This window comes from Lolium rigidum, chromosome 3 (genome assembly GCF_022539505.1).
Source record: "Lolium rigidum isolate FL_2022 chromosome 3, APGP_CSIRO_Lrig_0.1, whole genome shotgun sequence".
Lineage (NCBI taxonomy): Eukaryota > Viridiplantae > Streptophyta > Magnoliopsida > Poales > Poaceae > Lolium > Lolium rigidum.
In genome coordinates, this window is record NC_061510.1 from 351,386,382 (window position 1) to 351,412,108 (window position 25,727).

Consider the following 25,727-nt stretch of genomic DNA (forward strand, 5'->3'; position numbering starts at 1 on the left):
CCAGGGTGCAAACGGACGCGCGGACAAAAACGGTCTGTCTCGCGTCCGCCGCGCGACGCAAACAGACATTTCGGACGTCCGAAATGCGTCGCGCCGCTGGAGATGCCCTTAGTAAGGAGAAAGAAAAGAATGCTCACACGGCCATGCGAGAATACACCAACTAAGAATATAAGTTAGTCTAACAGAGCCACCAACAATAGATACCAGAAAGCCAGTATATTTATAAGAGAAGACTGTCTTCAGTACATTCGTGCATGCCTATGTACTTTCTGAAAGGGAAAAAGATGCCACACCACATACATCTCAAACAAAGAAAGGACTGCTAGCATGCAGAATCTCATAAAGAGATGTCGACATGATGAAATCAAGAAAAAATAAATACGCGGCTAGCAGAAGACAAAGAATTGCATCTGTTGCTCTATTACAAAATGACCTAGTGAAGTGGTGATCTATTAGGCTTTACTAGCTAAGCCTGTCTTTCAGTAGGAAAAAACATGCACTCTCAGTTCTCCCGGTACAATGGGACCGCTCAATGCTTAAACTCTACATGCTGGAGTTAGTGCTACATACAATTGATGTACACGACCATACCATTTACAAAACGAGAAATGAACTATTTCTCAATACCTTGCTGCAAGTATTGAATCAAGTCATACCCTGCGGTGGTCCACTTGTTGTAGGCATCAACACATGTGCGTACCATAAAATTAGCCGCCTCGCGCTCGTTCATCTCTGGATGAAACCGCTTCCGAAGATTAGCAATAGGTTCTCCCCTGCTAAAGCAAGGGAGGCCACTGTCCACCATCAACTGCACTGTAGTTACAATGCCATTCATGTGTCTCCTTCCGGCTAGGTATCCTTTGACACACAATCTGAATGCATAATTTTTTAATCAGAACAGCACGATGCAAGGTGAAAGGCCAGGGCAGTCCATGGATTCATAAGAATTATACTCCATAAACAGGTCAGTATTGTCTCCCAAACATCGACAGAAAGTTTTCGAGCGTGAACAATCAGGTTGCCCATTGCCCTCTCCCTCACATGTACTCCCTCCGTTCTTTTTTAATTGACTCGGATTTAGTATAAGTTTGTACTAAATTCGAGTCAATTAAAAAGGAACGGAGGGAGTAATAATAAGCAAATATAAGGATAGTAACAGTATGCACAGCTTTATGTACAAAAGGCCCAACACCTTTCTTCTCGCCCTAGTTTTTTACGCATAATTTTATGCATTAAATTTATTAACTTGTTTTTGCCCCCACATTTCTGTGCATAATTTTATCTAAAAAGGTCCCAAGTTTTTCTGTTCCTACATTGCCTCTAGCTCTCTCACCCTTATTTTGTACTAGATGGTGTGAAATAAGTGTACCAATATTGCATACATTGCAAACACATGTATTAAAGAGTCAATCTCACATTTCAGTACAACTGTGAAAAAAAATACGAACCTGAGAAACTGATTCCAGGTGTCACTCTTCATAGTCCCAGATGGATCAAGCAATTGAGTCATCTCATGGCTTAGCTTGAAGTGTGCACTCTCAAACCCCATGTTACCCCCAGGTGAAATCTCCAAAATAAATCCAAAATCAATATGAACTAGTCTCCCATGGCTGCATAAGCAAGGTGATGGTTAAGTTGTAATTCCAGCTTTACTTGGTCAATTAAAGATAGGGGACTAAGTAAAAACCTATCAAACAGAAGATTGCCATTATGCCGATCCTTTGGTTGAAGAAGCAGACTGGCAACGGCATATCCAGCACTACTAACCATAAACATTTCACGCGCAGTTTCAAAAGCAGGTGAGCCTACAGGGCCATAATCTTGCTGAAATATCTCTAATAACCCACCATCAGTTGTTTCACCCATTTGATTTCTACTCCGAGTATTTGGGACCACCTACAGCATGCTCAGATTAAGATAACATACAGGAAACCAACAAAACAGCCAATACTAACACAGGAGTATACAATGATTAGTCGTAAAAACTACTACTTGTTGACTTAATTCGTTGCTAAAGTTTCATAAAATTGCTACACTGATGTGTTCAAAATATATGAGACCGACTCATTGCAGTACATGTGCAATCAACGTTTCCTAACATACACAAGAATAAGATCACTAGAATACACTCAAAATAATGATATTAAGATTCTATGATACTTTTTTTCATACTTTAACAAATATTAATGGCCAAAACTAATTCTTCAAGACTGCAATGTCCAAAACAACATATGATTCGAACTGACGTGTTTATATAATATTTTTAATTAAGTTAATATACAGTATAACATAAAAGACATACCCACAATAATATTCACTGATCAATTTAAAGCAGCTCGCACTATCAAGGATATTCTCTTTTAAGATGCCAAGTTACTAGGCCGTTTAACATCAAGGAACTAGAATTTGAAGTATTTAGTGTCCAGCTCACAGAATCTTAGTAGGAAAAAGCGTTTAGTTACACGATTTTCCAAGATACAAAAAAATGAAACAATTGGGGTTACACGCTTACCTCAATTATACCTCGTTCTGGGCCAGTGGGCAAAACACCATAGGGGAAGAGATACAGATTTAATCCGACAGCTTCAAATATGTCCCTTAATAGGGAAATAACCTGGAGGGCAAGCACATCCTGTCTACAATCATCACCAACCTGTCATAGCATAGAAAGTTGCTTGTGTCAACTGTCAAACAAAGGGGGCACTAGAAGATTAACAGGCACAGTGATCAACAGTTACAACATTATCTAAAAGATGTTACAGAACTACAAGTTACAACCTTTTCACGTTCAAATGATAGTTAGAAGTCCTGAACTACAAGTGAAATAAAATGAATTCGACCTCGCTTGTAATTAGTTTGCACTTGATAGTACTTTCTTTACACTTACCATAATGGCTACAATATACGGTTCATGGTGTAAATCACAATGACGTAATTAATGTAGGCCATTTCATCATGTTACCTTTAGCCCAGGTGATAAAAGTACTTTAGCAACGGTAAGAGTCTATTTTACTAACTGACATGTCATAAATTATTACTGTCTGTTGCCAGCAGAATAAACGGGAGAATGAGCCATGTTGATAGCTAGTTTTTAGTTAACAAAACCACGACAGCAGCACAAAAAGGCTTCCATCAAGCATAAAAAGTAAATTTTGTACAGCTGCATCCAGAAAACGCGTGTTTCAGGCGGACTTGCACACTTGTATTCATCGCTGTGACTTTTTCTACTTAGAGAAAATTTGTTGTGATTTACAGGATAAGCAGGTATGCACATAGAAGTACTCAAGTAGCAATGAAATAAAATTAAAAATGAAAGATTATCAGCAGTGAACAAAATGTGACTGAAACGTGAGGGGAACTTTCATTGATAACTGATGTCCCCAATTCGGAAAATGCCCACCTGATTTTGTAGAGGTGAATATGTTTTCTCAGGTCAAGCAAGGTTTTTATACCTCAACCGATTTAGCACACTTTTTTCCTAACTTTGAGCTGTATGTTTTTGTATTGTTGGCAGAATGTAAGACCACAAAACAAAACTGTAAAATTCCTGCAGGAGCCTCTAATCATATATGAGAAGACCATTCCCAACAGCCCCATCCTATGGAGTGGTAACTATGACTAAGTCATGAACTCTATTTTTTAATTAAGCCTGTCATCCACTTATGACACAATTTAAAATATCTACGTAAAAGCCTTTCAGGTCCTTGCTGCGAAGACACGAACACAGCGGTTTAAAGCCTTGACATGAAGTCAGAAATCTCCTTCTATGTAAAGAAATGTGACTTGAGGTTTACATTTCCATATAAGATAAATGCAGATGACCCAGATCTACTGGTTACAACCCATGAAAGACATTATTTGTGCAGACTGTACTGCAAGACAAAACATTATTTACCTTAAAAATGCAAGCCTGTGGCTTTACATCATTTGGGTTCCCATCACGATCAATCACATTAAAAGTAATCATTATTGGAACTTTTGCGGCAGACTGGAGAGGAATACCGCTGTCCAATTGTATGCCCCGTACTAATTTGTTTGTTGCAGTTGGTAAATAGAGGTCATCACCTGGAATAGTAATCTTCTCCAGCTCCCTGCATGAAGAATTCACAGTGACGAGTTCAAGAGAACAGAATTTCAGATGAGAACAGTAAAGCTGTATTAGTTGTTCTTAGTTCTTCAACAAAACGCAAGAACGATTTTCCTATAATTACCTTCTAATGCCAGCTCTTCGCTCTTCCTTGGGAACAGGGAAAAGAACACCAGAAATCGAGGTGACCTGGTCAAAAAAATCGAACTCCTTTTCAAATATGTCCCGAGCTTCCGGAGTGAAACCGTCAACAATTTTCTGCCTAACAGCAGGAAGCAAGGATTGGAATGCACTGGTCTGAAAAAAAAGGGAAATGTAAACATTATTATACACATGACCTTAAAGTTCGCAACATTAGTTAACAACCAAATACTGGAATGCTTTCGTAAAACAGTGCTCATCACTACAACTAAGTTACAAGATAAGAAATAGCAAAGCCAATATTTTAGTCAAAAAAGTATCAGATTGAAAGGGCAACTGACATAGACATAGAATCTCATGATCACACCTACTGTCAGTCTGAATGTAAATATGTAATATGGAATTCTTTCCATAAACACTAAAATTGCACAATTTAACTGTTCAATCCGTCAGTTATTCACTCGTACCAATGGCTTTAAGTTCACCAATGATGTTAGTTAAATTTCATCAAGTGCACGAGTCTAAAGTAAACAAGCATATGCAGGCCCTTCATAAAAATATACAGGTGACTTATCAAGCAAGCATAAAAAAATTGGGTCTTGTACCTTTGGAACCCCTGGTTCCTTTTCATTGTCAGCTTCCTCACATTCCCCCTGCGATTTCAAGTTCACAGAAGAACAAGCAAGTCAGAGAAGAATTTCACAGTAGGAATATGTTAAGAGAATATATACACAAAACCATATTTTCAATTGAAGAAACATAGAGTCGGATAATTATAATATAAAAAATGCAATCTAAATAAATTTCACCTGCAGATGCCATATTAAGATGTGAGCAAATATATTACTTCTTCTAGCAGCTCCAAGCAAGTATCCTTCAACTAATTTCTGATGAGAAGAGGTAAGGAAAAAATGAGAGAATCACATGACTATTTATAAGAAGGCGATATGGATTCTATGAGGAATGATAAATTAGATTGAATGATTAGTACTTTTTCCTGGTCTGACAGATAGAGTAAACACAGATAAAAGAAATTCTCACCCCATCATCGTATCTGAGAGACTGTACCAACTGTGGCATAAAAAAGGTGACAGTCTCAGGTGGGTAAGTCTCCATGACACGAAGGACATATGCCATAACACGGGGATGTCCTTTATAAGGAGAGGTAAAAAACTCCAATGCCTGCGTAACAGAACACGGAGCCCAGTGCGGGAGTTGCTGTAACAGTGCAGAATTTTCGTCCACTGCCTTTGGAGTGATGAAAAAAGGTAATGCTTCAGGAATTGTACGAAGCTCCAGTATGTGCGTCTGCAGAGACAAAAGAATGATAAGATACAGCAACATGTGTCACCCTTTGTCACTGGAACTGAAAAGTTGGAAAGATTTAAAAGATGCTCAATGCAGAATCAAGCAACATTAAACACTTCATTTATTGGTCACATGAGTTGAAGCAGAAGCTATATACTGTGAGAGCATCCACTGGTTACAAAGTTCCAGATTTAAAGAAATATTTATTGAAACTGAATATGTGATCGACGGCTCAAGTGGTCTGACCGCCAGTTCACTGATCCAGCCACTGGGTTCAACAACATATATAAATTATTTTTTTTTCTAATATGATAGAGAAAAATATGGGCTAAGTGCATTTTTTCCTGCAAAAGATAAGCATAATTATTTTGCTTGGTTGGCAACGTTCATCATGAGTAGTGTATTTAGGAAACTTGAGAACATGTTTTCGAATCCAACGGGTTGCATATATTGTTTTCTGCATGGTGGGAGAGTGCACTTGGTCAGACCACTCACTGGTTCTCATGAAGAGGCTGTCTTTCTAGCAAACCAGACCAGAACTGCAGTTCTGGTTGAACCAGTCTGGTCCTAATTTAATAATTAACTGAAAGTAATCTAAACAATGGTAAGATAGTGGCAACAAAATAATAGGCTGAAAATGCTGAGCTTGCAAGCATCACACAGTACACTTTCTTATCCTCAGATGAGATTTTCTCATGCCATTTTTTTCCGAGAAAACACAGAGATCTTTGCATTTCATTTCATTGAAAAGGTAGAGTTTGTAACACGCCTTCTAGGAGGTTTACATTGTTGTTATATTTCTCATGCCATATCAGCATCCAGATCTCACACCCAATGGAAATTGAAATGATAACAGTCCAAACCACCAATACATTTACATTAGTATCATAATTAACAAGACATATAACTGCTAGTTCTTAATTTTACCACGACATGAGAATTTACCTCCATAGCTAAGGCAGTCAACATATCATTTTCACATATCTATCCTTGCACTCTACACTTAAAATATTCAGGGGTATCCGGACTAGCCATTTCTCATCCATTTGGCCTACTACATACTAATAAGACAAAATGCATGTGGGTGAAAGATCATACTGAAGCCTTTAAAATATTTGCAACTCTAGTAAGGCAATTACTAACCTTATTGCATGGCTGTTCTAAATGAACTACTCCATCCGTCCATAAAAGGATGTCAAATGTTTGTCTAAATTCGGATGTATCTATACATTAAAAAGTGTCTAGATACATCTAAATTTAGACAAACTAGCGACATTCTGTTATGGATAGAGGAGGTACATTCATGACTATATTTCCAGTACTACTTTACAATCATTTAAGGTAGAAAGTTATGAAAGAGCTAACATTAAGTTGAAAAATGCACCACAAGATAAATATTACGTTTCATTCGAATATGCCTAGAATTTAAATGAAAAGGTAGAGATATTTCCAAACAGAACTTGAATGTGAAGATAGAAGGTGCCCAATGCAAAACTATATCTGCCTAGAATTTAAATGAAAAGGTAGAGATATTTCCAAACAGAACTTGAATGTGAAGATAGAAGGTGCCCAATGCAAAACTATATCTGAAAAGATAACAGCTATATGCAAGAACAATACCTGTACTAGTTGAGTAATTTCGGATTGCAATGCTGGGTTTGTGGGAAACCTCATAGTCATAGAAAGTGCAATTCGAGGATCAACAGCAAAAGCAGTTCTGGAGTGATCAATCCATTTATCTGAGCTGATTTTGCCACGAAATGTCGACATATCTCTGCACGGATATAATATGCAATGCATGTGAGTTTTAACCAGTAAAACAAATAAGAAACAAAAGATAGTAATATCACAGCAGGAGTAATTACTTTGTGTTTATTGGTTGTGCCCAAACTTCAAGCCTGTCTGCCTCATTCTGAGAAAGCACCAAAAGCAATTGTTTACGCTTTTCCCGTGCAGTTACATAGTTATCCACAGAGCCCCACACCGGGTGGATCTGATCTGCCTGTAACCAAAGGAAAAAACAACAGGGAGAGAAATGTTAAGCTTTTCAGATAGATAACACTCCCTCCGTTTCAAATTACTCCGCACATAAGGTTTAGTCAAAGTCAAGCTCTTTAATGTTGGCCAAGTGATGTTATAAATATCAACTTATACAATACCAAATGTATATAATATGTAAAAGTACATTCTATTATGGTTCTAACAATATTAATTTAATATTGTAAATGTTTCTTTTTTCTATGTAATTAGTCAAAGGTTGTAATATTTGACTCAAACCATATATGCGGAGTGATATGAAACAGACGGAGTAGAAGTGAGTGCCAATCACCCATAAGAGAAACATGCATTACGCATAGCAGCAAATTAGGTCCATGCATTATGTTATCTATTAGTTAGCCACATTCAATAATCCATTGTTATCAACTACTGTAGTTGTATTCAATATTCAATTGGTAGTCATCTGTAAGGAACTCCTAGGTACAGCATATATAGTTTGATTTAAGCAAGAAAATAATGAACTGGAGTCCATGTATCTCCATCTCTATCTCTCCCTGTCTCCGTGGTACGTCTTCCCTCCTACCAAACTTCTCCCTCTCTTCCTCCCAGCAGCTCTCCTCTCTCCATCCCATTACCTTCACTAATCACTATGAAACAGGCCCAAGATACCCTGGACTTATCTACCTGCCAACCATAGTCATCCACCTTTTCATATCACAAGCACAAGACAGCTCAGATATGCATTTCATGTTCTTGAGGTGGGCAGAGAGAAAGAGAGAAGCGGAGACACATGTGGGTCAAATCATACCGTATTAAGTTCGCCATCACGTCCCTGTGACTTCGGACCAGAATCGATAGAACTGGTGGCGCGCTCATTTTGCAGATTGTGGACAAATATTGAAACAGATTGGGCCTCTCTCTGAGCAAAACTTTTGTTTGGAGATTCATAATATTCATGTGCATAAGCAAACCATCCCAAAGCAGCACTGCAAGAAAAGACAAGACGAGCAAACTGTATTAGCAACATAACATAATGGGGGGAAGGGAAAAACAGAAGATACAAACTTGGGACGTAAGCATGCAAGCATAAAAACAAATTTAGATAAACAGGTTTAATAAAGATATAAACAAAGCATATAGAGTACTCAAATGCCTGGAGTGCCCTGATGTTCAAAATAAAATAATTTGAACTTCATAAAGTTTTTGTGTTGACATCATATGTACTCTAAGCAATTTTAGTAACCGTATAGTACTATACACCTTGGGACCAAACCGCCTAAGTACTAAGATAATATATTCAAATTCTGATACTATAAACTATACCTCCAATTCAAGATTTTCCGTAGATTCAGTAACTCATGTTTTGCTTTACCATGACTAAATAACTGCAGCTCTAGCTTACCAAATTGTATCACTTTGCTCCTATAACTCATAAATTATCTTCTCAACTCCCTAACTTGCTAATGTTTGCACGGTTGCTCACAATCTCACTTAATTAACAATATTAAGTGTTATGGCATCTAGCCAACTTGAGGGTCTTATGAGACATCCACTCATCTTTCTCAATCAGCTCTAGCTTACTAAAATGTATCACTTTGCTCCTATAACTCACAAACTATCTTCTCAACTCCCTAACTTGCTAATGTTTGCACGGTTGCTCACAATCTCACTTAATTAACAATATTAAGTGTTATGGCATCTAGCCAACTTGAGGGTCTTAATCTTTCTCAATCTCTCTCTCTCTCCCTCTCACAATTACACCCTCCATTCCCATCAGGCGCTGCTTCCCACCCTTTCCCTCCCCTAAATGATCCTGCCATCCCCCTCGTAACGTGACAAATAAATACTACTTGCACCAAAAATGATTGAAAGATGCAGCACAAATATCCTAAACACAATGAATAACAACATAGTAAGACAAAGAAACTATGTCATGAAATGATTATTACCGGTATACTCTGTCCTCTAACAACTGAAGCCCCATAATACATTTTTGCAAGTTAAACTGAGACTGGCAAGAGCAAAACTTCAGACCAAGGAGCATCGCCGTAAAGAAAGTGCCAGTAGCAGCGGGATGGTGAGAAAAATGATTGGGAGACTTCATTGTCCCTTGCAACATACGGCCTAAAAGTAGAAGTTGTTCAATGCTATCATGGCGAACCACCTGTTTAAATAACACCCACATAAGGTAGATGATTAAAGAACACAACAAGAGAACAACGTAAGTACGTGAACTATCAATCAATCAAACATTAGGCAAAGAGTCAATGCATCTTCATCATATCCTATAGAACATCACAAGGTGACTCTAATTTTGGACAAACAAAATGCAAGCAAGTTATCCTCAATTAGAAACTGAGGATAAAGGATATCATCACAGTTCTATTGCTGTTAGTAAATACAAATATGATATCAAGACATAGTATAACAGCGTTAGCTCATATTGATTATACAGAGGACAAACAACATACTGCTCCTGGGATGTTAACATTCTAGTTCCAAATGAAAACGTACTAGTGCATTAAATGGTAGTAACAGAATTGCTTGGCAAGACGTGGTTTACAAATGCAACGCATGCTGATCCATTTGAAACATATCTTAAAAATGTGCATCTCACAGGCCTGTATAATCTAGCACAATGCTGAGCAGTTTGAAGCATGTCTTAGCGTATTAGTGTAAATCTAGACACTAATTGTGGAGTATATGCTTCTTCCAAGGAGAAGTAGAACCATTTAGACTATTTATTATTTGACACTGATTGGTGTCATATATAGAAGTTCTACACCAGATAAATTACTCTTAAGATTAAAAATATCTTAGGCAGGCAAATAGAAGAACTGCTAAAAATATCACAGGATAAACAAAGAAAAAGTTTGGTGATAACCTCAAACCGATCAATAAAGAAGCCGAGCCAGAGCCTATGGGCAATTATTGCTTCAACTGGGTCCTTTTCTGGTGGTGCCTCAGGCTCACCAGGAATGAGATGTGGCCTCAATTTTGCATCAGGGCCACAGTACTTCATATCAGATGCAAACAAGCCACGTTTTGTATCTATTGTCCACAGCCATGCATCAACAAGTTCTGCGAGCACAAGAGGACCCAAAGAAGGTGCTGCAGAAACTAGCCACGTCCAGATATAAATTCCAGTCTCCATTGCATCAGGGGTAGAAATATAAGCGGGGCACCAGCATAGAAGTCGTATAAGCTGAGAAAACCCTTCCAGATTTGTTCTAGAATCAGATACCTGTGTGTTGCCCATTAGAATACACTCAAAGCCAAGAATTGAAATAACAACAAACAACCTAGGTGTAAACATATTACCATATGATCAAGAAGTAATGCTGTAGCCTGAGAACAAGTTTCACGAAATAACGAATTATCTATTGGTTGTTTCTCCGCCGTAACAACAAAGTCCTGAAGAAGACGAACAAATTTGGACAGAAAAACTTCATCAAATGACTGTGGGGCCTGCCCAGACTGAGGCACACCCATGTTTAAGCCGCCCATAGTACTGAACAGCCTTCTCATACCAGCAATCTCCCCTGCATGGTTACATTTTGCAGTGGCACTCACTACTGCAGTTGACAGTACTTCCAGGGTGATGTCAGGTGCATCTTTTCTCGCTCCTGATGCTGCTGCAGCAGAATCCATAACTGCTGGAACATTAGCAGTTCTGATACCATTCCAATCATTCTTTCCAGTACAGATACGTATCTCAGATAAAAGTGAAACAACATCTGCTGTATGCTGTGTTCGTTGTGCACCACTCGGTTTGCAAAAATTTTCCTAGCAATACAATTATAAATAACATCAATATATCACAAAGAGGGTGGAAAACAAAACCAACAGTATGAACATTATATGCCAGCATAATGGTGCCTCTGGCACAATAAAGAGTTCAAGAAAGGCTGACATAGAATTGTAGTGTTCTGACTAAATGGTGAGCCCTAAAATAATACAGCATTCGCTTCTCACGAGCAAGAATGTAACTTATTTACTACTGAGAAACTAGAATTGAGTATGTGAACTCTGAGATTAGAAACAAAGGAAGGTCACAGGATGATAATATATACAAGGCGAGAGAAAGAAAGATAAAAGAGGCAGCAGGAACCAGGAGAAGCTGACTAACCTAGGATATCTAATAAAGTAAGAAAATGATTTTTCACTCAAAGTAAAAAAAGGATCTATCCAATTCTAAACCTCAACTTTAGCCCGGCAAGAGATCGACAACCTTAATATTTAAATGACGCTGACCATGTCCTAACAACAAATCATGCATCGGCTTCATGCAAATTAAGAACAATGGTGCTCAAAAAGGCCAAATAATATTATATTGACTGAACCTGTATTAGGCCTTGAGTGGTGCATGGCGCATATGAAAGAGCACTTGTAATCCATTCCCTGGCAATCTTCTGATATAGTGAGCGTACACTAGCAACCCAAGCAGGATCACTAACAGGACCAGAAGTCAACTCGTTATGAACAGATATTAGAAGTAAATCCAAGCATGAGGAGTTCCAAAGGACCTGAAAGTTCAGTATTCTAGTGTCATCAGTGTGTCTCAAAACAACACAACTACAGCATTAGAAGACAAATCAAAGCACCTAACCTGTGGAAATTTTTCCTTTAGCTGAGTTAACAACTTAACACTCACATCACGAACAGGTTCATCCCTCTGTGACATGCTCTTTATCAGGAAGCAAGCATGGACGGACAGAGCAGATTCTCTCACATCAGCTTCTACCCCTATGTCAGATATGCGATCGTCCTGGGAACATAAAAGACAATTAATGTGGTGCTCTACAAATAAAATAAAAGTAACGTAATCGCCAGAATAACTACAATGCAAAGTTGATGAATGTAAGAGAATAACTCCATGTTATACTAAAAGATGTGAATCAAATTCCTAATGTATGATGCAACATCTAGAGCAGATTGCAAATATTGGACACAAGATGCAAATAACGTTTGACGCGTCAACCATACTGCCCAAAGGATAACTAAAACATCTATCTGTCAATGCATCAGGCATTTCCTTGTGGGATTCAGATCAAAGTATTAAACAAAGCAGCCAGTTGTGCATCTTTTCTAAGAACTTTGTTATCTCAACAAGAACCCTAGATATGATAACATGCAATTGAAACATAAGGAAATGTAAGTGTGTGGCAAAAGCTTTCAAAGCTGTAACAATGTCGTAGAATGTGTGATTCTCTACAACAGAAAGCTGTGTATCTTTGGTACAAGATCTGAGTTGACACTTGCCACCAGATGGGGAGTAATTTGATTCAACAGAAAACAACAGAGAACATAGAATATGACAGGATACAAAGACAACATAACAAATGATAACGTATTCTCAACAGATTGTGAGTATGAAACATACCAGCCATGACAACATTGTTTCAAAAGCTCTATGCACAACTGCCATCAAACACTGGGATACTGCTGGTGTTAAGTTGGGAGTAAGCAGATACTCGAACACACAACTTAACGCACTATTTGATTTATTCAATGTAGAGGTAGATGAAAGTGTGCCACCGTTGCAACTAAAACGCAATATCTCCAAGAAAGCAACCGCGAGGAGATATGTAGCTTTCACACCTGAAAAAAAAACAAATTAGTTGGATACTTCAATAAAATTCCATTTTCCGTGTGTATCATTCACGTAAATAAAGCCACTCATTTCAAGAGTTCCATGGTTAAATTTGATGGAGAACAATTTTAATTTTCTAGAATCAGATAACAATCTACATAAGCTGTAAAGCACTCAACAGAGAATAAACATTGACCTGAAATTGTACTCATTGCTGCTACCTCAACTCGACCTCCCAAAGCAGCAGCAAGTGCAGTTCTCTGTCCAACAGCAGCCTTTTCATTACCATTGCCACCACGGCTACCTGGATTATGCAGAGCATTTAACTCTAGCTCATCTTCAAGCCATTTCACTGAACTGACAACCTGAAATGTCAAAAGCATACATGACAGAAACGAAGTCATGAGGTAATTCTGAATTTTGATCAGTCAGTATTATATATCATTTAATTTATACAATCCTGTATATCATGATCCTACCAAATACTGGTAGTATCCACAAAATATAATAAAACAGGCCTATTTGTTACTGAAAGTGTTTATTTTCTAAGATTTGCGAAGCATGTAGACAAGAACTATCTTAATTACAACTTTACAGTTCAAGTTTATTCCCGAAACTCCCATATAGTCCTTCCAAACGTAAAACAATATTATCCATACATCTGCCTGAGAAAATATCAATTTGAAATGCAACAATAATATGCGGAGCATAAAGCCCTGTAATAGAGGGTATACAATATACAAACCCCATCTGTCCCCTTTTCCATAAGAAGCTACGCTAAGTAGCAGGAAATGAATTCAGACAAGTTCAAATTCCTAACTGCACAAAAACCATACTATTTTCCCAACTTTATGGTCCCAAAAAGCTTACCAGCGGAGGAGTTCCTTGTGCAATACGTTGCACTGCTACAGACCATTGGCTATTCCACATGTAGGGTCCAGCAACAGCTTGAAGGGCTACAGAGCTCTCCGTTGTGTTTAATGGAGCAGAAGCGGGTTTTGTAGGTGCCTGGTTGTTTTGTATCGGAGGAGCTAACCCAAACAAGACAATATAGAACCACAGGTTGCGAAACAATTTTAATAGAGATGGCTCAACAGAGGACACTGGATCAAAATCTGAACATATTTCAGCAACCGCAGGAAGTAATGGGCCCATCAAATCCGCACCACTCCTACAGTAATGACAATATTACATTAAGCACTGCAGTTAACTTAATTAAGAGAAGTATAAGAGATGAAGTGAAACTGTGTAAAATGAATGACGAGGATATATGGAAAGCAAAAAATACTCCATAGAGCATCAGGTGATAGTGTGATACAGAGTATTACAAATTAGTAGGTGGATATACTGATATACATTGTTGAGCCATTTAACCTTCACTCAGAAAGCTACAGGGTCTAGGCATTTTTATTCAGATTCTTTTCTATTTTCGATGGTGAGGGTCCCTTACAGCTTCTGTCTCAAACTAAAATCCACATAGCACATAAAACATATTTTCCAAACAAAATATCTAGTAACAGTGTATACTCAATGCATAGAATCTAGCAAAATAAATGTAAGCTTTAAACCAGAAAAAAAAAGGGAACTCACAGAAAAGTACAAATGAACAGAGAAAGAAGCTCATAACTGCTCATTCATGTGATGGTTAAATATATCACAATACAACCTCCAAAATAGGTGTTATTTAACTTTAAAACATGTCCAATCTGTCAACTCTAAATTCTCGCAAAAGTTTAGTTTTCAACCCCGAACTCTAAAACTATCCGAGTCAAAGCCCTGGACATACAAGAAAATATGTTGGCACCCAGCAAATATTGTGTACACCATTCAAAGACTCGAAAACTATATACTATTTAAGCTTAGTAATAAGATTGATAGACATCACAAAGCATCTTACCCCCCACTTTTAGATTCAGCAGCTAGCCCCACATCAGAGCATAGCGACAACAGCCTATGACGATAATCAGATCTGAGTTTTGTGCTAGTAAGGTTGGAAGCAACAAGTAAGAAACCTGCAGGAAGAGTCTAGAATTTTGTTGACACGGTTAGCATGGAACATGAATCAAATTACAACTTTGTATGATAGCATAAATTCATTTGACTCATCACAGACCTCTGTTCGCTCAATTGTTGCTTCAGATGGCAATGTGTTGTTCTCTGCAGCTCCTACAGCTTTAGCTTTATCCAAGTAGCTTCTTGTCATCAAGACAATGCTCTCACGATATGATTTTTCAAAACCCAAGCACGCCACACGGGATATTGCATCTAGCAACTGCAGTAGTTTAAACCAATTGATTACCAAAGATGCTTTTGTTTATAGTTGAAACCAATACCATCAAAATAGATTCATGGTTAAGTATGTTCATGAGTAAGAGACAGAACAAGATTACATACTCGTAGACGCAATAAACTTGGAGATGAAGCGTCACCCTCTTCTAGATGTTCAATGAAAAGGGGCAAAACCATGTCTACAACTTCCCATTTTTTCAAGCATACACACAACTCAGCTAGAAGGCGTACTACATTAAGTCGCATCAGCGGAACTGCGTCTTTTCCTTTACCATCCTGCAATAGATTCACACTTACAGTAAATAACCAGCAATTGAAAGTTACTCATGCTACTGTGATACATATCTTTAGTTGCTACAATAAAAAACAGAGTAAGCTCCATGAAGGAAGACTGCCAGCAGCAGGGAAGCTTAAATTTTCTATAGAACGCATTCTTCCAATCAGCTCCATGACTTACAATTTCAGAATGATCCCACCACCCACCCCAACGGTAAATAAAGTAACAGGAGGATTGTAGTCTGCCACATCATGTGTTGGCAACTCTACCTATGAAGAGATGCAACATGTGCTAGCTCTATCGCAAAAGATTCAACTAGTAAAATAGAAAACAAAGACCGCGTAGCTTGGTCTGCTTACTTCTTGGAATTATTCTGATAATATGGGGAATATTGTCTTCATATATAACCTACCAGCACATCATGTGACGACACTGCAAGTTTCAATATGTACCCAAAATATGCAGCATACTTTACTAAGTTCAAATAAATAAGGATGTGTTGTTTTTCGATTCATGTGGTTGGATTAAATTAGTACAATGCTAATCTATTTGTTTGCTTACAGAACTGAAACACCCATGAACCTAAATTTTGGAAGAAAAATGAAACAAAAGAATCAATCCTGGTCCATGAAATAAGTGATTAGAGTTTTACTGCAAACAGACCCTATCATATTTAACTATATCATGAATTCTGGAAGCTCGCTGGATTGTCAGATTTAGCTATATCACGAATCATGGAAGTCATGCAAACCTATGACTAAGGTAAGGTTTGCCTTCTCGTTATTTTTCATCTTAGTAATTAACAGAATCCATGCCATCAGAATATAAGTTTATCTGGTTCACATATTATTATTAATTCCTCCAGTTCAGTAAACAGAGTTGCACCAAAAGCTCAATATCTAGATTGACAACTTTCCACAAGAAAGTGACACCAGAATGTTCATGATCAAAATCGCTTTCCTAATAATAAATCTGCAGCTACTTTTACTACCATACAACCATGAATTTAGTAGTCAAAATTACAAAGTCTGGAGAACACATGCTTAAGTAAAGAAACAATACTAATTTTTGGACTGGGTGAGCACATGGAAAGATGAACTGAAAACGCATAGTTTCAGTATGATCATGTGTCTTCCACAAGTAAAGAAGGCCATGGCCTCATAAAAAAGAATAGAGCATTAATATTAGCTATTCTAACTTGATTTCAGAAGAAAAACAGTCATAAAACAGTACTAATGATGTGTCGTGGAATCTTGAAATCTTCCTAGATTGTATAGCAGATTAAGAGTGCCAAATGCATAATCTTCTAGCTGTTTGTTGAGGTAATGAGGTCGAAATAAATACCTTTTGGTTCTCATTTCAATGTGTTGGCATAGTAACTCGCTATACAATACTAAATCATTATATGTGACCTACAGATGCTGAGTGGCAACAATTTTAAATATAGTGATTACATTTCGGCAAAGTAAAATCAAGTAAGATTGGCTTGTGCAGTACTATCCAAATGTAATGGTACAAAACTGTGGTAGCAGTTTCCAACTAAAGAGCACCTGGTTTGCGATAAATCTTGCTAGAGCATAAAATTTTCATGTGGTGACAAAAAGTTAAGAAGAATACCTCCTCCTCATAATCATTCCGTTCACGAACATATGCAGCTAAGCGCATAATGAATGTGTCAACCAGAGCCCTATCCTTTGTCCAGCCGAACTCTATAATCTCACAGCTCAACTTCACTACTGCCTCGAACAAAGCGCCAGGGCTACAGCCCGTCATGTCAGCCTGCACCGGAACGATAGGTTTCACACTAGACAACACATCCATAGAGATACATAAAAGCATGAAACAAACATACATACCTGCGAACATGTGCTCACAACAAGCGGTTTCAAGGGAATCAGCAGCACCGGCAGGAGCTGGCCCCCGCGCGAGACGGTTATCTGGCTGATCCCGTTGAGCAGAGTGCAGAATAGGTCCTCGCAGATCTTGAGCTTTCGCCAGGATGAGAGGATGCACGACTTGGTGGCCTCGATGAACCAGGCAAGTGTCTGCTGAAGCATATCCTTGGAAGCTTTGCTGTCCGCGGCGTCCATGACCGAAACGGTCCGGACCAGAACCACCACTGCGGCTTGGCAACAGGATAGTTTGGTGTTTATCCTTGCCCTCAGCTGTACACCCTGCTCCTTCCAGTCGCGCTTCCTAATCTGCAGGCCATCGTCACCTCACGCATGATCAGACATCGAGGAAACCTCGCAGGCAAACATGTAGCAACAAGGCGTGCATGCGAAACACGATGCGGGCTGGAATAGAGAGAAGACACACACGGGGGCTCACCTTGAGAAAATCCGTGAGCGAGCGGACCTGCCATGCGGCGGCATTCCTGACCTTGGCAACCTTGTCGGCCTCGAGTCCCCCCTCGCCCCCCAGCACCTGAAGGATGAACCTGAATGCGACCTCCTTCCGCTCGAGCGCCTCGATCTCCTCCGCCTCGAACCTCTGCACCACGTCCCTGATCCCCCCGTTGTCCTCTCCCGCCGCGTCCTCTCCCTTGCCCTTGGCCTGCTTGGGGGGCGCCTCGTCGGTGCCGGCGAACTCGAGGAGCAGCCGCTGGGCGACGGGCGCGGCGTCGGCGGGGAGGAGCGGCGGGGGGGCGGCGGCCGCGGCGGCGAGGAAGGCGCGGGCGAGCGGCGCGGAGGCGGGGTCGGCGACGTCGAGCGCGGCCAGGACCGCGCCCGAGAGCGCGGAGGAGAGGACGGGGGAGGGCGGCGCGGAGGCGAGGAGCGGGAGGAGCTTGGCGAGGAAGGGCGCGGGCGCGAAGGACTGCGGCCAGAAGGCCGGCGCGAGGAAGGCGCGGGAGGTGAGGAAGGCGAGGAGCGGGGGCGGTAGGGGGGCGCCCGCGGCGCCCGCCGGGAGGAGGCGCGCGAGGGCGAGGAGGGAGTGGAGGTGCGCCCGCGAGGCGCGGTGCGGCGAGGAGGAGGAGGAGGAGGAGGAGGCGGCGGGCGCGCAGCGGGAGGCGAGCCAGGTGAGCTTGTCGGCGAGGAGGAGATCCGGGTTCGCGGCCACCAGGTCGCAGAGCTCGTTGAGCGCCTCCATGGGGTTGGGCGGCGGCAATGCGGTCAGATCATGGGGGAGTCGCCGCTGCCGCGACGCAGATCGGGAGGGAGGGAGGACGCGGAAGAAGAGGGCGGAGACGGAGATGTTGTGCTGTGCCTCTCTTTTTTCTTTGACGCGACCGTAATTGGTGGAGCCGAGGACGACGAGGAAGACGTCCCTGCCTCCCTGGGGTGGGTAGTACTTTTTGGTGCCTTCCGTTAGTTTCTGGTCGCGTCACTCCGCTGGGCCGAAATGGGGTGGGTGGGCGGCAGCCGGCAGCCCACATGCGCGAGAAAGTGAGAACCATGCGAGAAATGTTTTTGTTACACCAGTTTTACATCCTAAAGTATATATAATTTGTGTTCTTATCTCAAAAAGATATATGTATAATTTGTGTTTGCTACGAATTGCATGCCTGTAATAGAACATACTCCCTCCGTTCCTAGATATGCATAGATGTTTTGGCAAGCCAAATTGACTTGACACAATGTCCTATATTTAGGAGCACATCAAGTCAAGAACGGAGCAAGGATTAAGCATGCAATTACATTGAGGGAGCCATATAGCCAATGTTTAGCAAATTTGAGGCCAAAACACATAGTTTACATGTGTTTTTTCACACACACAAAATCCCGCATAGGGGGGGGCATGGCCCCAGCCACCCCCCACTAGCTTCGTCCCTGCATGAAGTACTAATCAACGATATAGCCTCGTCTCAGAAGAAAAATATAGATTACCTTTAAAAAGGAAGAAAACATAGACCCTAAGGAAAGAAAAATAACATACTTAAATCTAATAAATTATAAACCAACAAAGGACCATGAGACCACTATTTACATTTTCACTGCACTTTAAAACAGTAATAACAAGTTGGCGGCCAGAAGTAATCACATATACATGATATCTCATTGATGCTACTCAACCACTACTTCTAGGCAACCAAAACATTCGCCAGTGTCATCCCCAACAGCTTGCGCTACCTGCATACGACACGCACGTCTGCTTTATTTGGGCTCGGAACCGACATCCTGTCTGATTCCATCTAGAAGGACTCCAACAACAGAGATGGAGTCGTAATCGGGATGGTGGACACCGGAGTTGATATAGATCATCCTTCCTTGGATGTCAGTGGTGATGGCATGCCCCTACGGTGGAAGGGTTCCTGCGGAGGTTTCAACTATACCAAAAAGCACATCGGCGAGAAGAACTTGGTTAACCCTGGAAAGGAACCGGCAGATGATGACAGCGGGCACAACACCCACACTGCGATCACGGCCGTGAAGATTCAAGTATCCGGCATCTATATCAACAAGTGTGTGGTGGCCTTCACTCCTCTGCACCGACGAAGGCGGGCACATGGACAAAAGAGACCGTGTTCGATCGGCGAGCGTAGCAAGGCCCGTCACCGGTAGGCTTGGGGGGGGGGGGCTTCGCCCCCCTGCGGTATGGATCATCATCACCGCATATTTATACCTTCTGTAATACGTCGACTAGGATTAATAGTTGCATTTGCTTTATTCGTTCTTCATTTTTCATGTTGTGTTTATAATAAGTGGTATCAGAGCTTCTGTTTTAATCTAGGTTTTCGGACTTGTTTTCCCTGAAGTACGATATACCGCAGCTGGACTACTTTTTTAAAGAGAAACAGTGGGAAAGGCTCCCACTGTAATTTATATATTAAGCATAAAAAATTGTACATGGATATTTACATCAAAAGAAGAAAAAAGAGCTATCTAAATCTGATCCTTAAGCCAATTATCATAAGAGATCTTATGCTTCTTCTTCATTCTATAAGAGAGCATTCTCAACTCCTCCAAATAAATTGTTTTCCATCCTTGAAAGCTTGGTCTTTGATTTTTGAAGATTTTATTATTCCTGGATATCCAGAGAGCCCATGAAGCAAGAATCATTGTTTCCATTAAGTAAGGCAACTTCAGTTTATCTCTTAGGTCCTGGAATGACTCTTGAACTGAAAGGTTATTCTGTCTTTGAGGACATATGAAATCCCAACATTTATGAGCAAAAGGACATGTTCAAAAAAGATGCTGGAGTGTTTCTTCCCTATCACATTCCAGAGTGGCACAATTATAAGATTGTAACACCATTCTTTTTCTGCCAAGAAGATTTCTTGTATTTAGTCTATCATTGAGCAAGAGACAGAAGAAAAAATTATGCTTGGATTGGCAAGAGGACTTCCATAGCCAAGAAAAATGGGGAATTGTTGGTTGAGATCCAATCAACACCTTATAATCCTTTTGTGAAGAAAATTCTGAGCTCCCCCATGTATAAGACCATTCATCTTTCTGTCCAGATAAAATTTTCCCAGAGGCATTTTGATAAATAATTTCTAACTCATTGAATTCCTCATAAGCTTGTTGGGACAAAAAGGTTGAATAAATCCTCATTGTATTCAGTCAGAATTGCTTCCTTGACAGAAATGTTTGTTTTCTTTGCAAAAGTAACCATATGAGGAAATATTTGGTGCAAACATTGATCATCCCATAGATCATTCCAGAATAACACATATTTACCATCTCCCATATTGCATCTTGCAAGGGCTTTGTAGTTATCAAGTAATTTTAAATGAGCTCTTCACCAGAAGGATCCTTCAGAACATTGTCTAGGAACAACACCATTTGCATAATAAGAATTCGAAACCAGGTTTACCCGAGGTGTGCCTACGCTGTTGAAGAGTTTGTGAACATTCTTTAGCAGCAAAGCTCTATTTTGAATATCCAATTTGAGAACTCCCAAACCCCCTTGTTGTTTGGGCCTACAATTTTTTTCCAGGCAACAAGAGCAGACCCTCTGGCTTGTACATCATCATTCTTATTTCTCCATAGACAGTGTCTCATGTACTTCTTAACTTTCTCTTTATTGTGATGGGGATATAGGAAGAGAAGCAAGGACAGATTTGACCATTAGTAATTTTCTCCCATAATTCAGAAAATCTACTATCCCACATAATCTTCTTTGCACTCTTTGAACCATAGGTATGAAGTGTTCAATGGATGGTTTTGTGAGACCAAGGGTAAGTCCAAGATAAGCAAATGGGAGACTCCCAGTCTTTCACATGCAAAATGGCCGGTGTAGCCTCTCTTCACTCAGATTAATTGGAGCCATGCGTGATTTGTTGTAATTTACTTTTAGACCACAACAAAAGAGTGGAGAAGTGCTTTTAAGCAAATAAGTTGAGAAGCATTTTCCTTACAAATTGCTAAAGTATCATCAGCATATTGGATCACAGGAAAGTCTGGGCAAGATGGGCAATTGATAGGCAGGGTAATGACACCTTGGTGTAGAGCTTTATTTAGTATGGACTGTCTGTAGCTAACACAAAAAACAAAGGGGGTAAAGGATCACCTTATCTAACCCCTCCTTTACAATAATTTTTATTGCCAGGCACACCATTTAGCAGGACTGCAGAGGTACCAGATTGAAGAATGATCTTTATCTAGTGGATCCATTTATCACCAAATCTTTTTGCTTTAAGAAATTCCAGAATGGCCAAGTGCTCAATTGTATCAAAAGGTTTTGCAAAATCCAACTTGAGAATGAGAATTTCTTCCTTTGACTTGTGACATTGAAACAAATATTCAAAAGCCATCCCAGGCAGTCCTGAATAGACCTCAATACTGGTTTTTGTGCACAATCTTTAAAATGATTATTTGCAGTCTATTTGCCAAGATCTCATGATTATCTTTAACACTGAATTCAGCAAGGAAATAGGCCAGAAGTCCCCAACATTCATAGGATTGTCTATCTTTGGAATAAGAGTGGTGGAAGAAAAGTTGATGATTTCTAGATCTATTGTCCCATTGTAGAAATCAGAGATAAGAGATAAAATGTCATCTCCAATAACTCGCTAGCAACATTTGATAAATTCATTGTTGAAACCATCAGGCCTAGGAGATTTATCATTGGGCAAAGCATTCACAATATCTTCCACTTCTTTTTTCCCAAAAGGAAGCTCAAGAGAATCTCGCACAAACTTCTGATATGGACGAAGCGCTCGAAGGATTTAGCAAGTCCGATGCAAATACATGGACCAGTTAGAAAAGGCGGAAGGACCATACGTCTTTTTCTTTCATTTAACTTCATATATCCAATAATTGTTTTGTAATAAGTGTTGTTGGAGAAAACTACAACGACCATATGGTTGAAACTGGAATCAATCTTATGTTTAGAATCCAATATATCTTCGTTAAGATTTATAATCTTGTTAATATAACCGCTCATGCAGCTAAAATTGTATCTGTGCGCATACTATGGCCAAGTTAAGCGCGAGGATACGACTTTTTTTCATGTTCATGCATGACATTGAAACTATAATGATATGTTTAAATTCAACATGTTGTGCCTCTAAGTTGTTCATATATAGTTGCGTTCAAGTGCGCCTTTGATCTATTTTTTGCTTTCGTGTAATTGTGCCTAGACCATCTCTCGTAACGTAAGGCGTGACTTCATGGAGCATATACATAGATATATTAATCAATTGAGACAGTTTGTCACCATGCAGCAAGATTCATTGCCCATACCCGAGAAAACCTTCATTATTCAAGTCACCAATGAGACAAATCCCTCGTTGGATAGAGCTTATGGAGTTCTACATGATTGAGCCATGATGGAGCCAGGGATGGGGTATGATTTCTACCTCGACGGTGTATTTCACAACACCTACTTCAACTATAAAGACCGTGCCGACTCCTCTTCGTCTAGTGATGAATATTAAGACCTAAGACTGCTCATAGTGGGAGTAACTTAGCTAGTAACATCACACACTCCAAGGTATTTTGGTGACATGGCATAACAATAAATGAAGGAAGAGAGGGACGTGGTAACTACTATGTTACCATAACATTACACACCCCAAGACAAAATAAGTCTACAAATTAATAAATGAGATTTTACATGATACCACCTCTAAGTTACTTTCCACTATGAAGGTAGTAACATGGACTAGTAATTTATGCATGATACCACCTTATGTTACTCCCCACTATGAATAGTCTAAGAGATGCTGACGGGATTATTATTCATTACTCACTTGTGGAGCCAGAGCCGGCCGTGGAGTAGCTACCTAGCTAGCTATATGTTCTTAATAATGTTCTACTAATACTCTATCTAGATTTTAGTACTGTTATGTGATATGATGTTGCTACTACGCTACATAATGTTGTTATTCTGTCATTTGATATTGTTGTCAAATGAAATAAAATAGCATTTTTTTATTTTTCAAAAATAATTAGCGGGGTACGATACATCATTAGTAGAAACGTTACGAGCAGCGCGGGAGTTAGCACGCCGCATATATTCCTCTGATAAACGACTTGGTTGCTGGCACGGTCGATAACGTTTACCAGAGGCGAGATATCGGCGGTGTGGCACATACAGCGCTAAGGCCCATATTGCGACACTCCTGATTGTTCTTTTCATAGTAGTGATTTAATTATTTTGAGGACATTCATGCATGCATGAGTTTGGGCTATCAATGTACTTTGCCTATGACGGTTATATCTTACTTACTACCTCTGTTCAACAAAACAAGGCATATATATTTAGTCAAAAGTCAACAACTTGCAAATTTTACCAAGCCTATAAAGAAAATTATGAATATCTACATTACTAAATACATGTCAATATATTCACTTTGGAATATATTTTGTTGACTATTTGTTTATATTGTATATTATATTTTTGTATATAAGATTGGTCAAACATATAAGACATTGACTTTTGATTGAAAATATGTGCCTTGTTTTATGGAACGGAGGTAGTAATATACAACATCAATTGTTTTTTCATATAATACAATGCGACATAAGCAAAATACACAGGATATCGTGTTAATAAATCCTAGTTTTTTTTTAAACGGGGGCAAAAGCTTTAATCTATTAATTAAGAAGCGGTTTTGCATGAAAAGCACATGCCTTACAAACGTATATTATTACAACACGATTTACTCTCGTGGCATCAAATTTCCCAAATTCATAGCACCCGCTATATATTACCCATACACGTGCCTCACGTTTAATCATATCAAAGACTATTTGCGCCGGCACATTTCTTAGCGGAAGACCCTAGCATTGCTTTCATTCCAAACCTCGCAAGAGACTAACAAGGAAGTGTGGAGGTACCTGGGTCCGACGGAAAAAGTAAATGATCTGCAGCAACAAACTGATCGTTCAGGCTCAGTAATCATCAAGGAGATCATTACGAGGGCGGAGAAAGTATCTAGCCTTGGTGATATCGGGTTCAAGGAATTGGTTCCAACAGCATGATGGTATCTATGGTGGCAGGAGAGAATGCAAATAACAAATGGTGAAATAGTGCAAACTCCTTACAGGTCAGCTACGGCGATTGCTACCCTAACTCTGAATTATATGATTTCAAGTAGGAAGAAGGAGGCTAAAGTAAGAGAAGGTTGGAGGAAGCCATTGGAAGGAAAGATAATTATCAATATGGATGCGCCCTTTGATGAAAACTCAGGCACGGGAGCAACTGGTGTGATTATCAGAGATGATCATGGGACTTCACTACAAGAAAAGTTGCCATGGCCGACGAAGTTGAAGTCGCGCCGTGGTTGCTGGTGTACCATGGCCGACGATTTTTGGTCCCTCCGTGGTGCATGTCAAAACTTTTTTTTTCTCGTTTTTGAGGCCACCTAGCCCGACGAAAGCGGCCAAAACGTCGCGTACGGTGGCCCGGGACGTGGTGCATCTCGAAATCTCGGGTTCGCCGGCCGAGTCAACGCAAATCCGCACCGCCGAGGGATGTAGGGCCCGGATGGCAGCCTCTGCGGCATTGTTTTTTTTTCTCGATCGCGCCATCTCGTTCAACGTTCTCCGATCGAGCCGTTTACGATGCGGGATCATGGGTCCCGCATGTCATCCTCTATGAACCAAAATTCTTTCTATTCTTGGATTTTTTTGACCCCCCGATTT

The 25,727-nt window shown here is 40.0% G+C and overlaps 1 protein-coding gene across 1 annotated transcript; it reads right to left on the reverse strand.

Moving 5' to 3' along the window:
* Positions 1–197: 197 nt before the first annotated feature.
* Positions 198–19,810, reverse strand: LOC124697217 (phosphatidylinositol 4-kinase alpha 1-like). Its single transcript, XM_047229839.1, has 27 exons — positions 19,772–19,810; positions 18,025–18,969; positions 17,550–17,894; positions 17,311–17,472; positions 15,522–15,692; positions 15,241–15,399; positions 15,025–15,152; positions 13,998–14,298; positions 13,324–13,492; positions 12,918–13,135; positions 12,144–12,302; positions 11,878–12,060; positions 10,856–11,320; positions 10,419–10,778; positions 9,484–9,698; positions 8,343–8,520; positions 7,402–7,538; positions 7,157–7,310; positions 5,270–5,536; positions 5,038–5,115; positions 4,834–4,881; positions 4,212–4,384; positions 3,896–4,091; positions 2,513–2,653; positions 1,688–1,896; positions 1,449–1,610; positions 198–872 (listed from the first exon to the last, which is right to left on the reverse strand). Exons 1-27 carry the CDS (start codon positions 19,808–19,810, stop codon positions 614–616), a joined length of 6,021 nt encoding a protein of 2,006 aa, XP_047085795.1. The 3' UTR covers positions 198–613.
* Between the last annotated feature and the right edge of the window lie 5,917 nt (positions 19,811–25,727).

Coding starts and splice junctions, on each gene's coding strand:
- LOC124697217 (XM_047229839.1), bottom strand. CDS start 19,810: ATGTCGGTTCCGAGCCCAAATAAAGCAGACGTGCGTGTC. Junction 14,299..15,024: donor GCTGAATCTAAAAGTGGGGG/GTAAGATGCTTT, acceptor TCATTACTGTAG/GAGTGGTGCGGATTTGATGG. Junction 13,136..13,323: donor AGCAATGAGTACAATTTCAG/GTCAATGTTTAT, acceptor TTTTTTTTTCAG/GTGTGAAAGCTACATATCTC.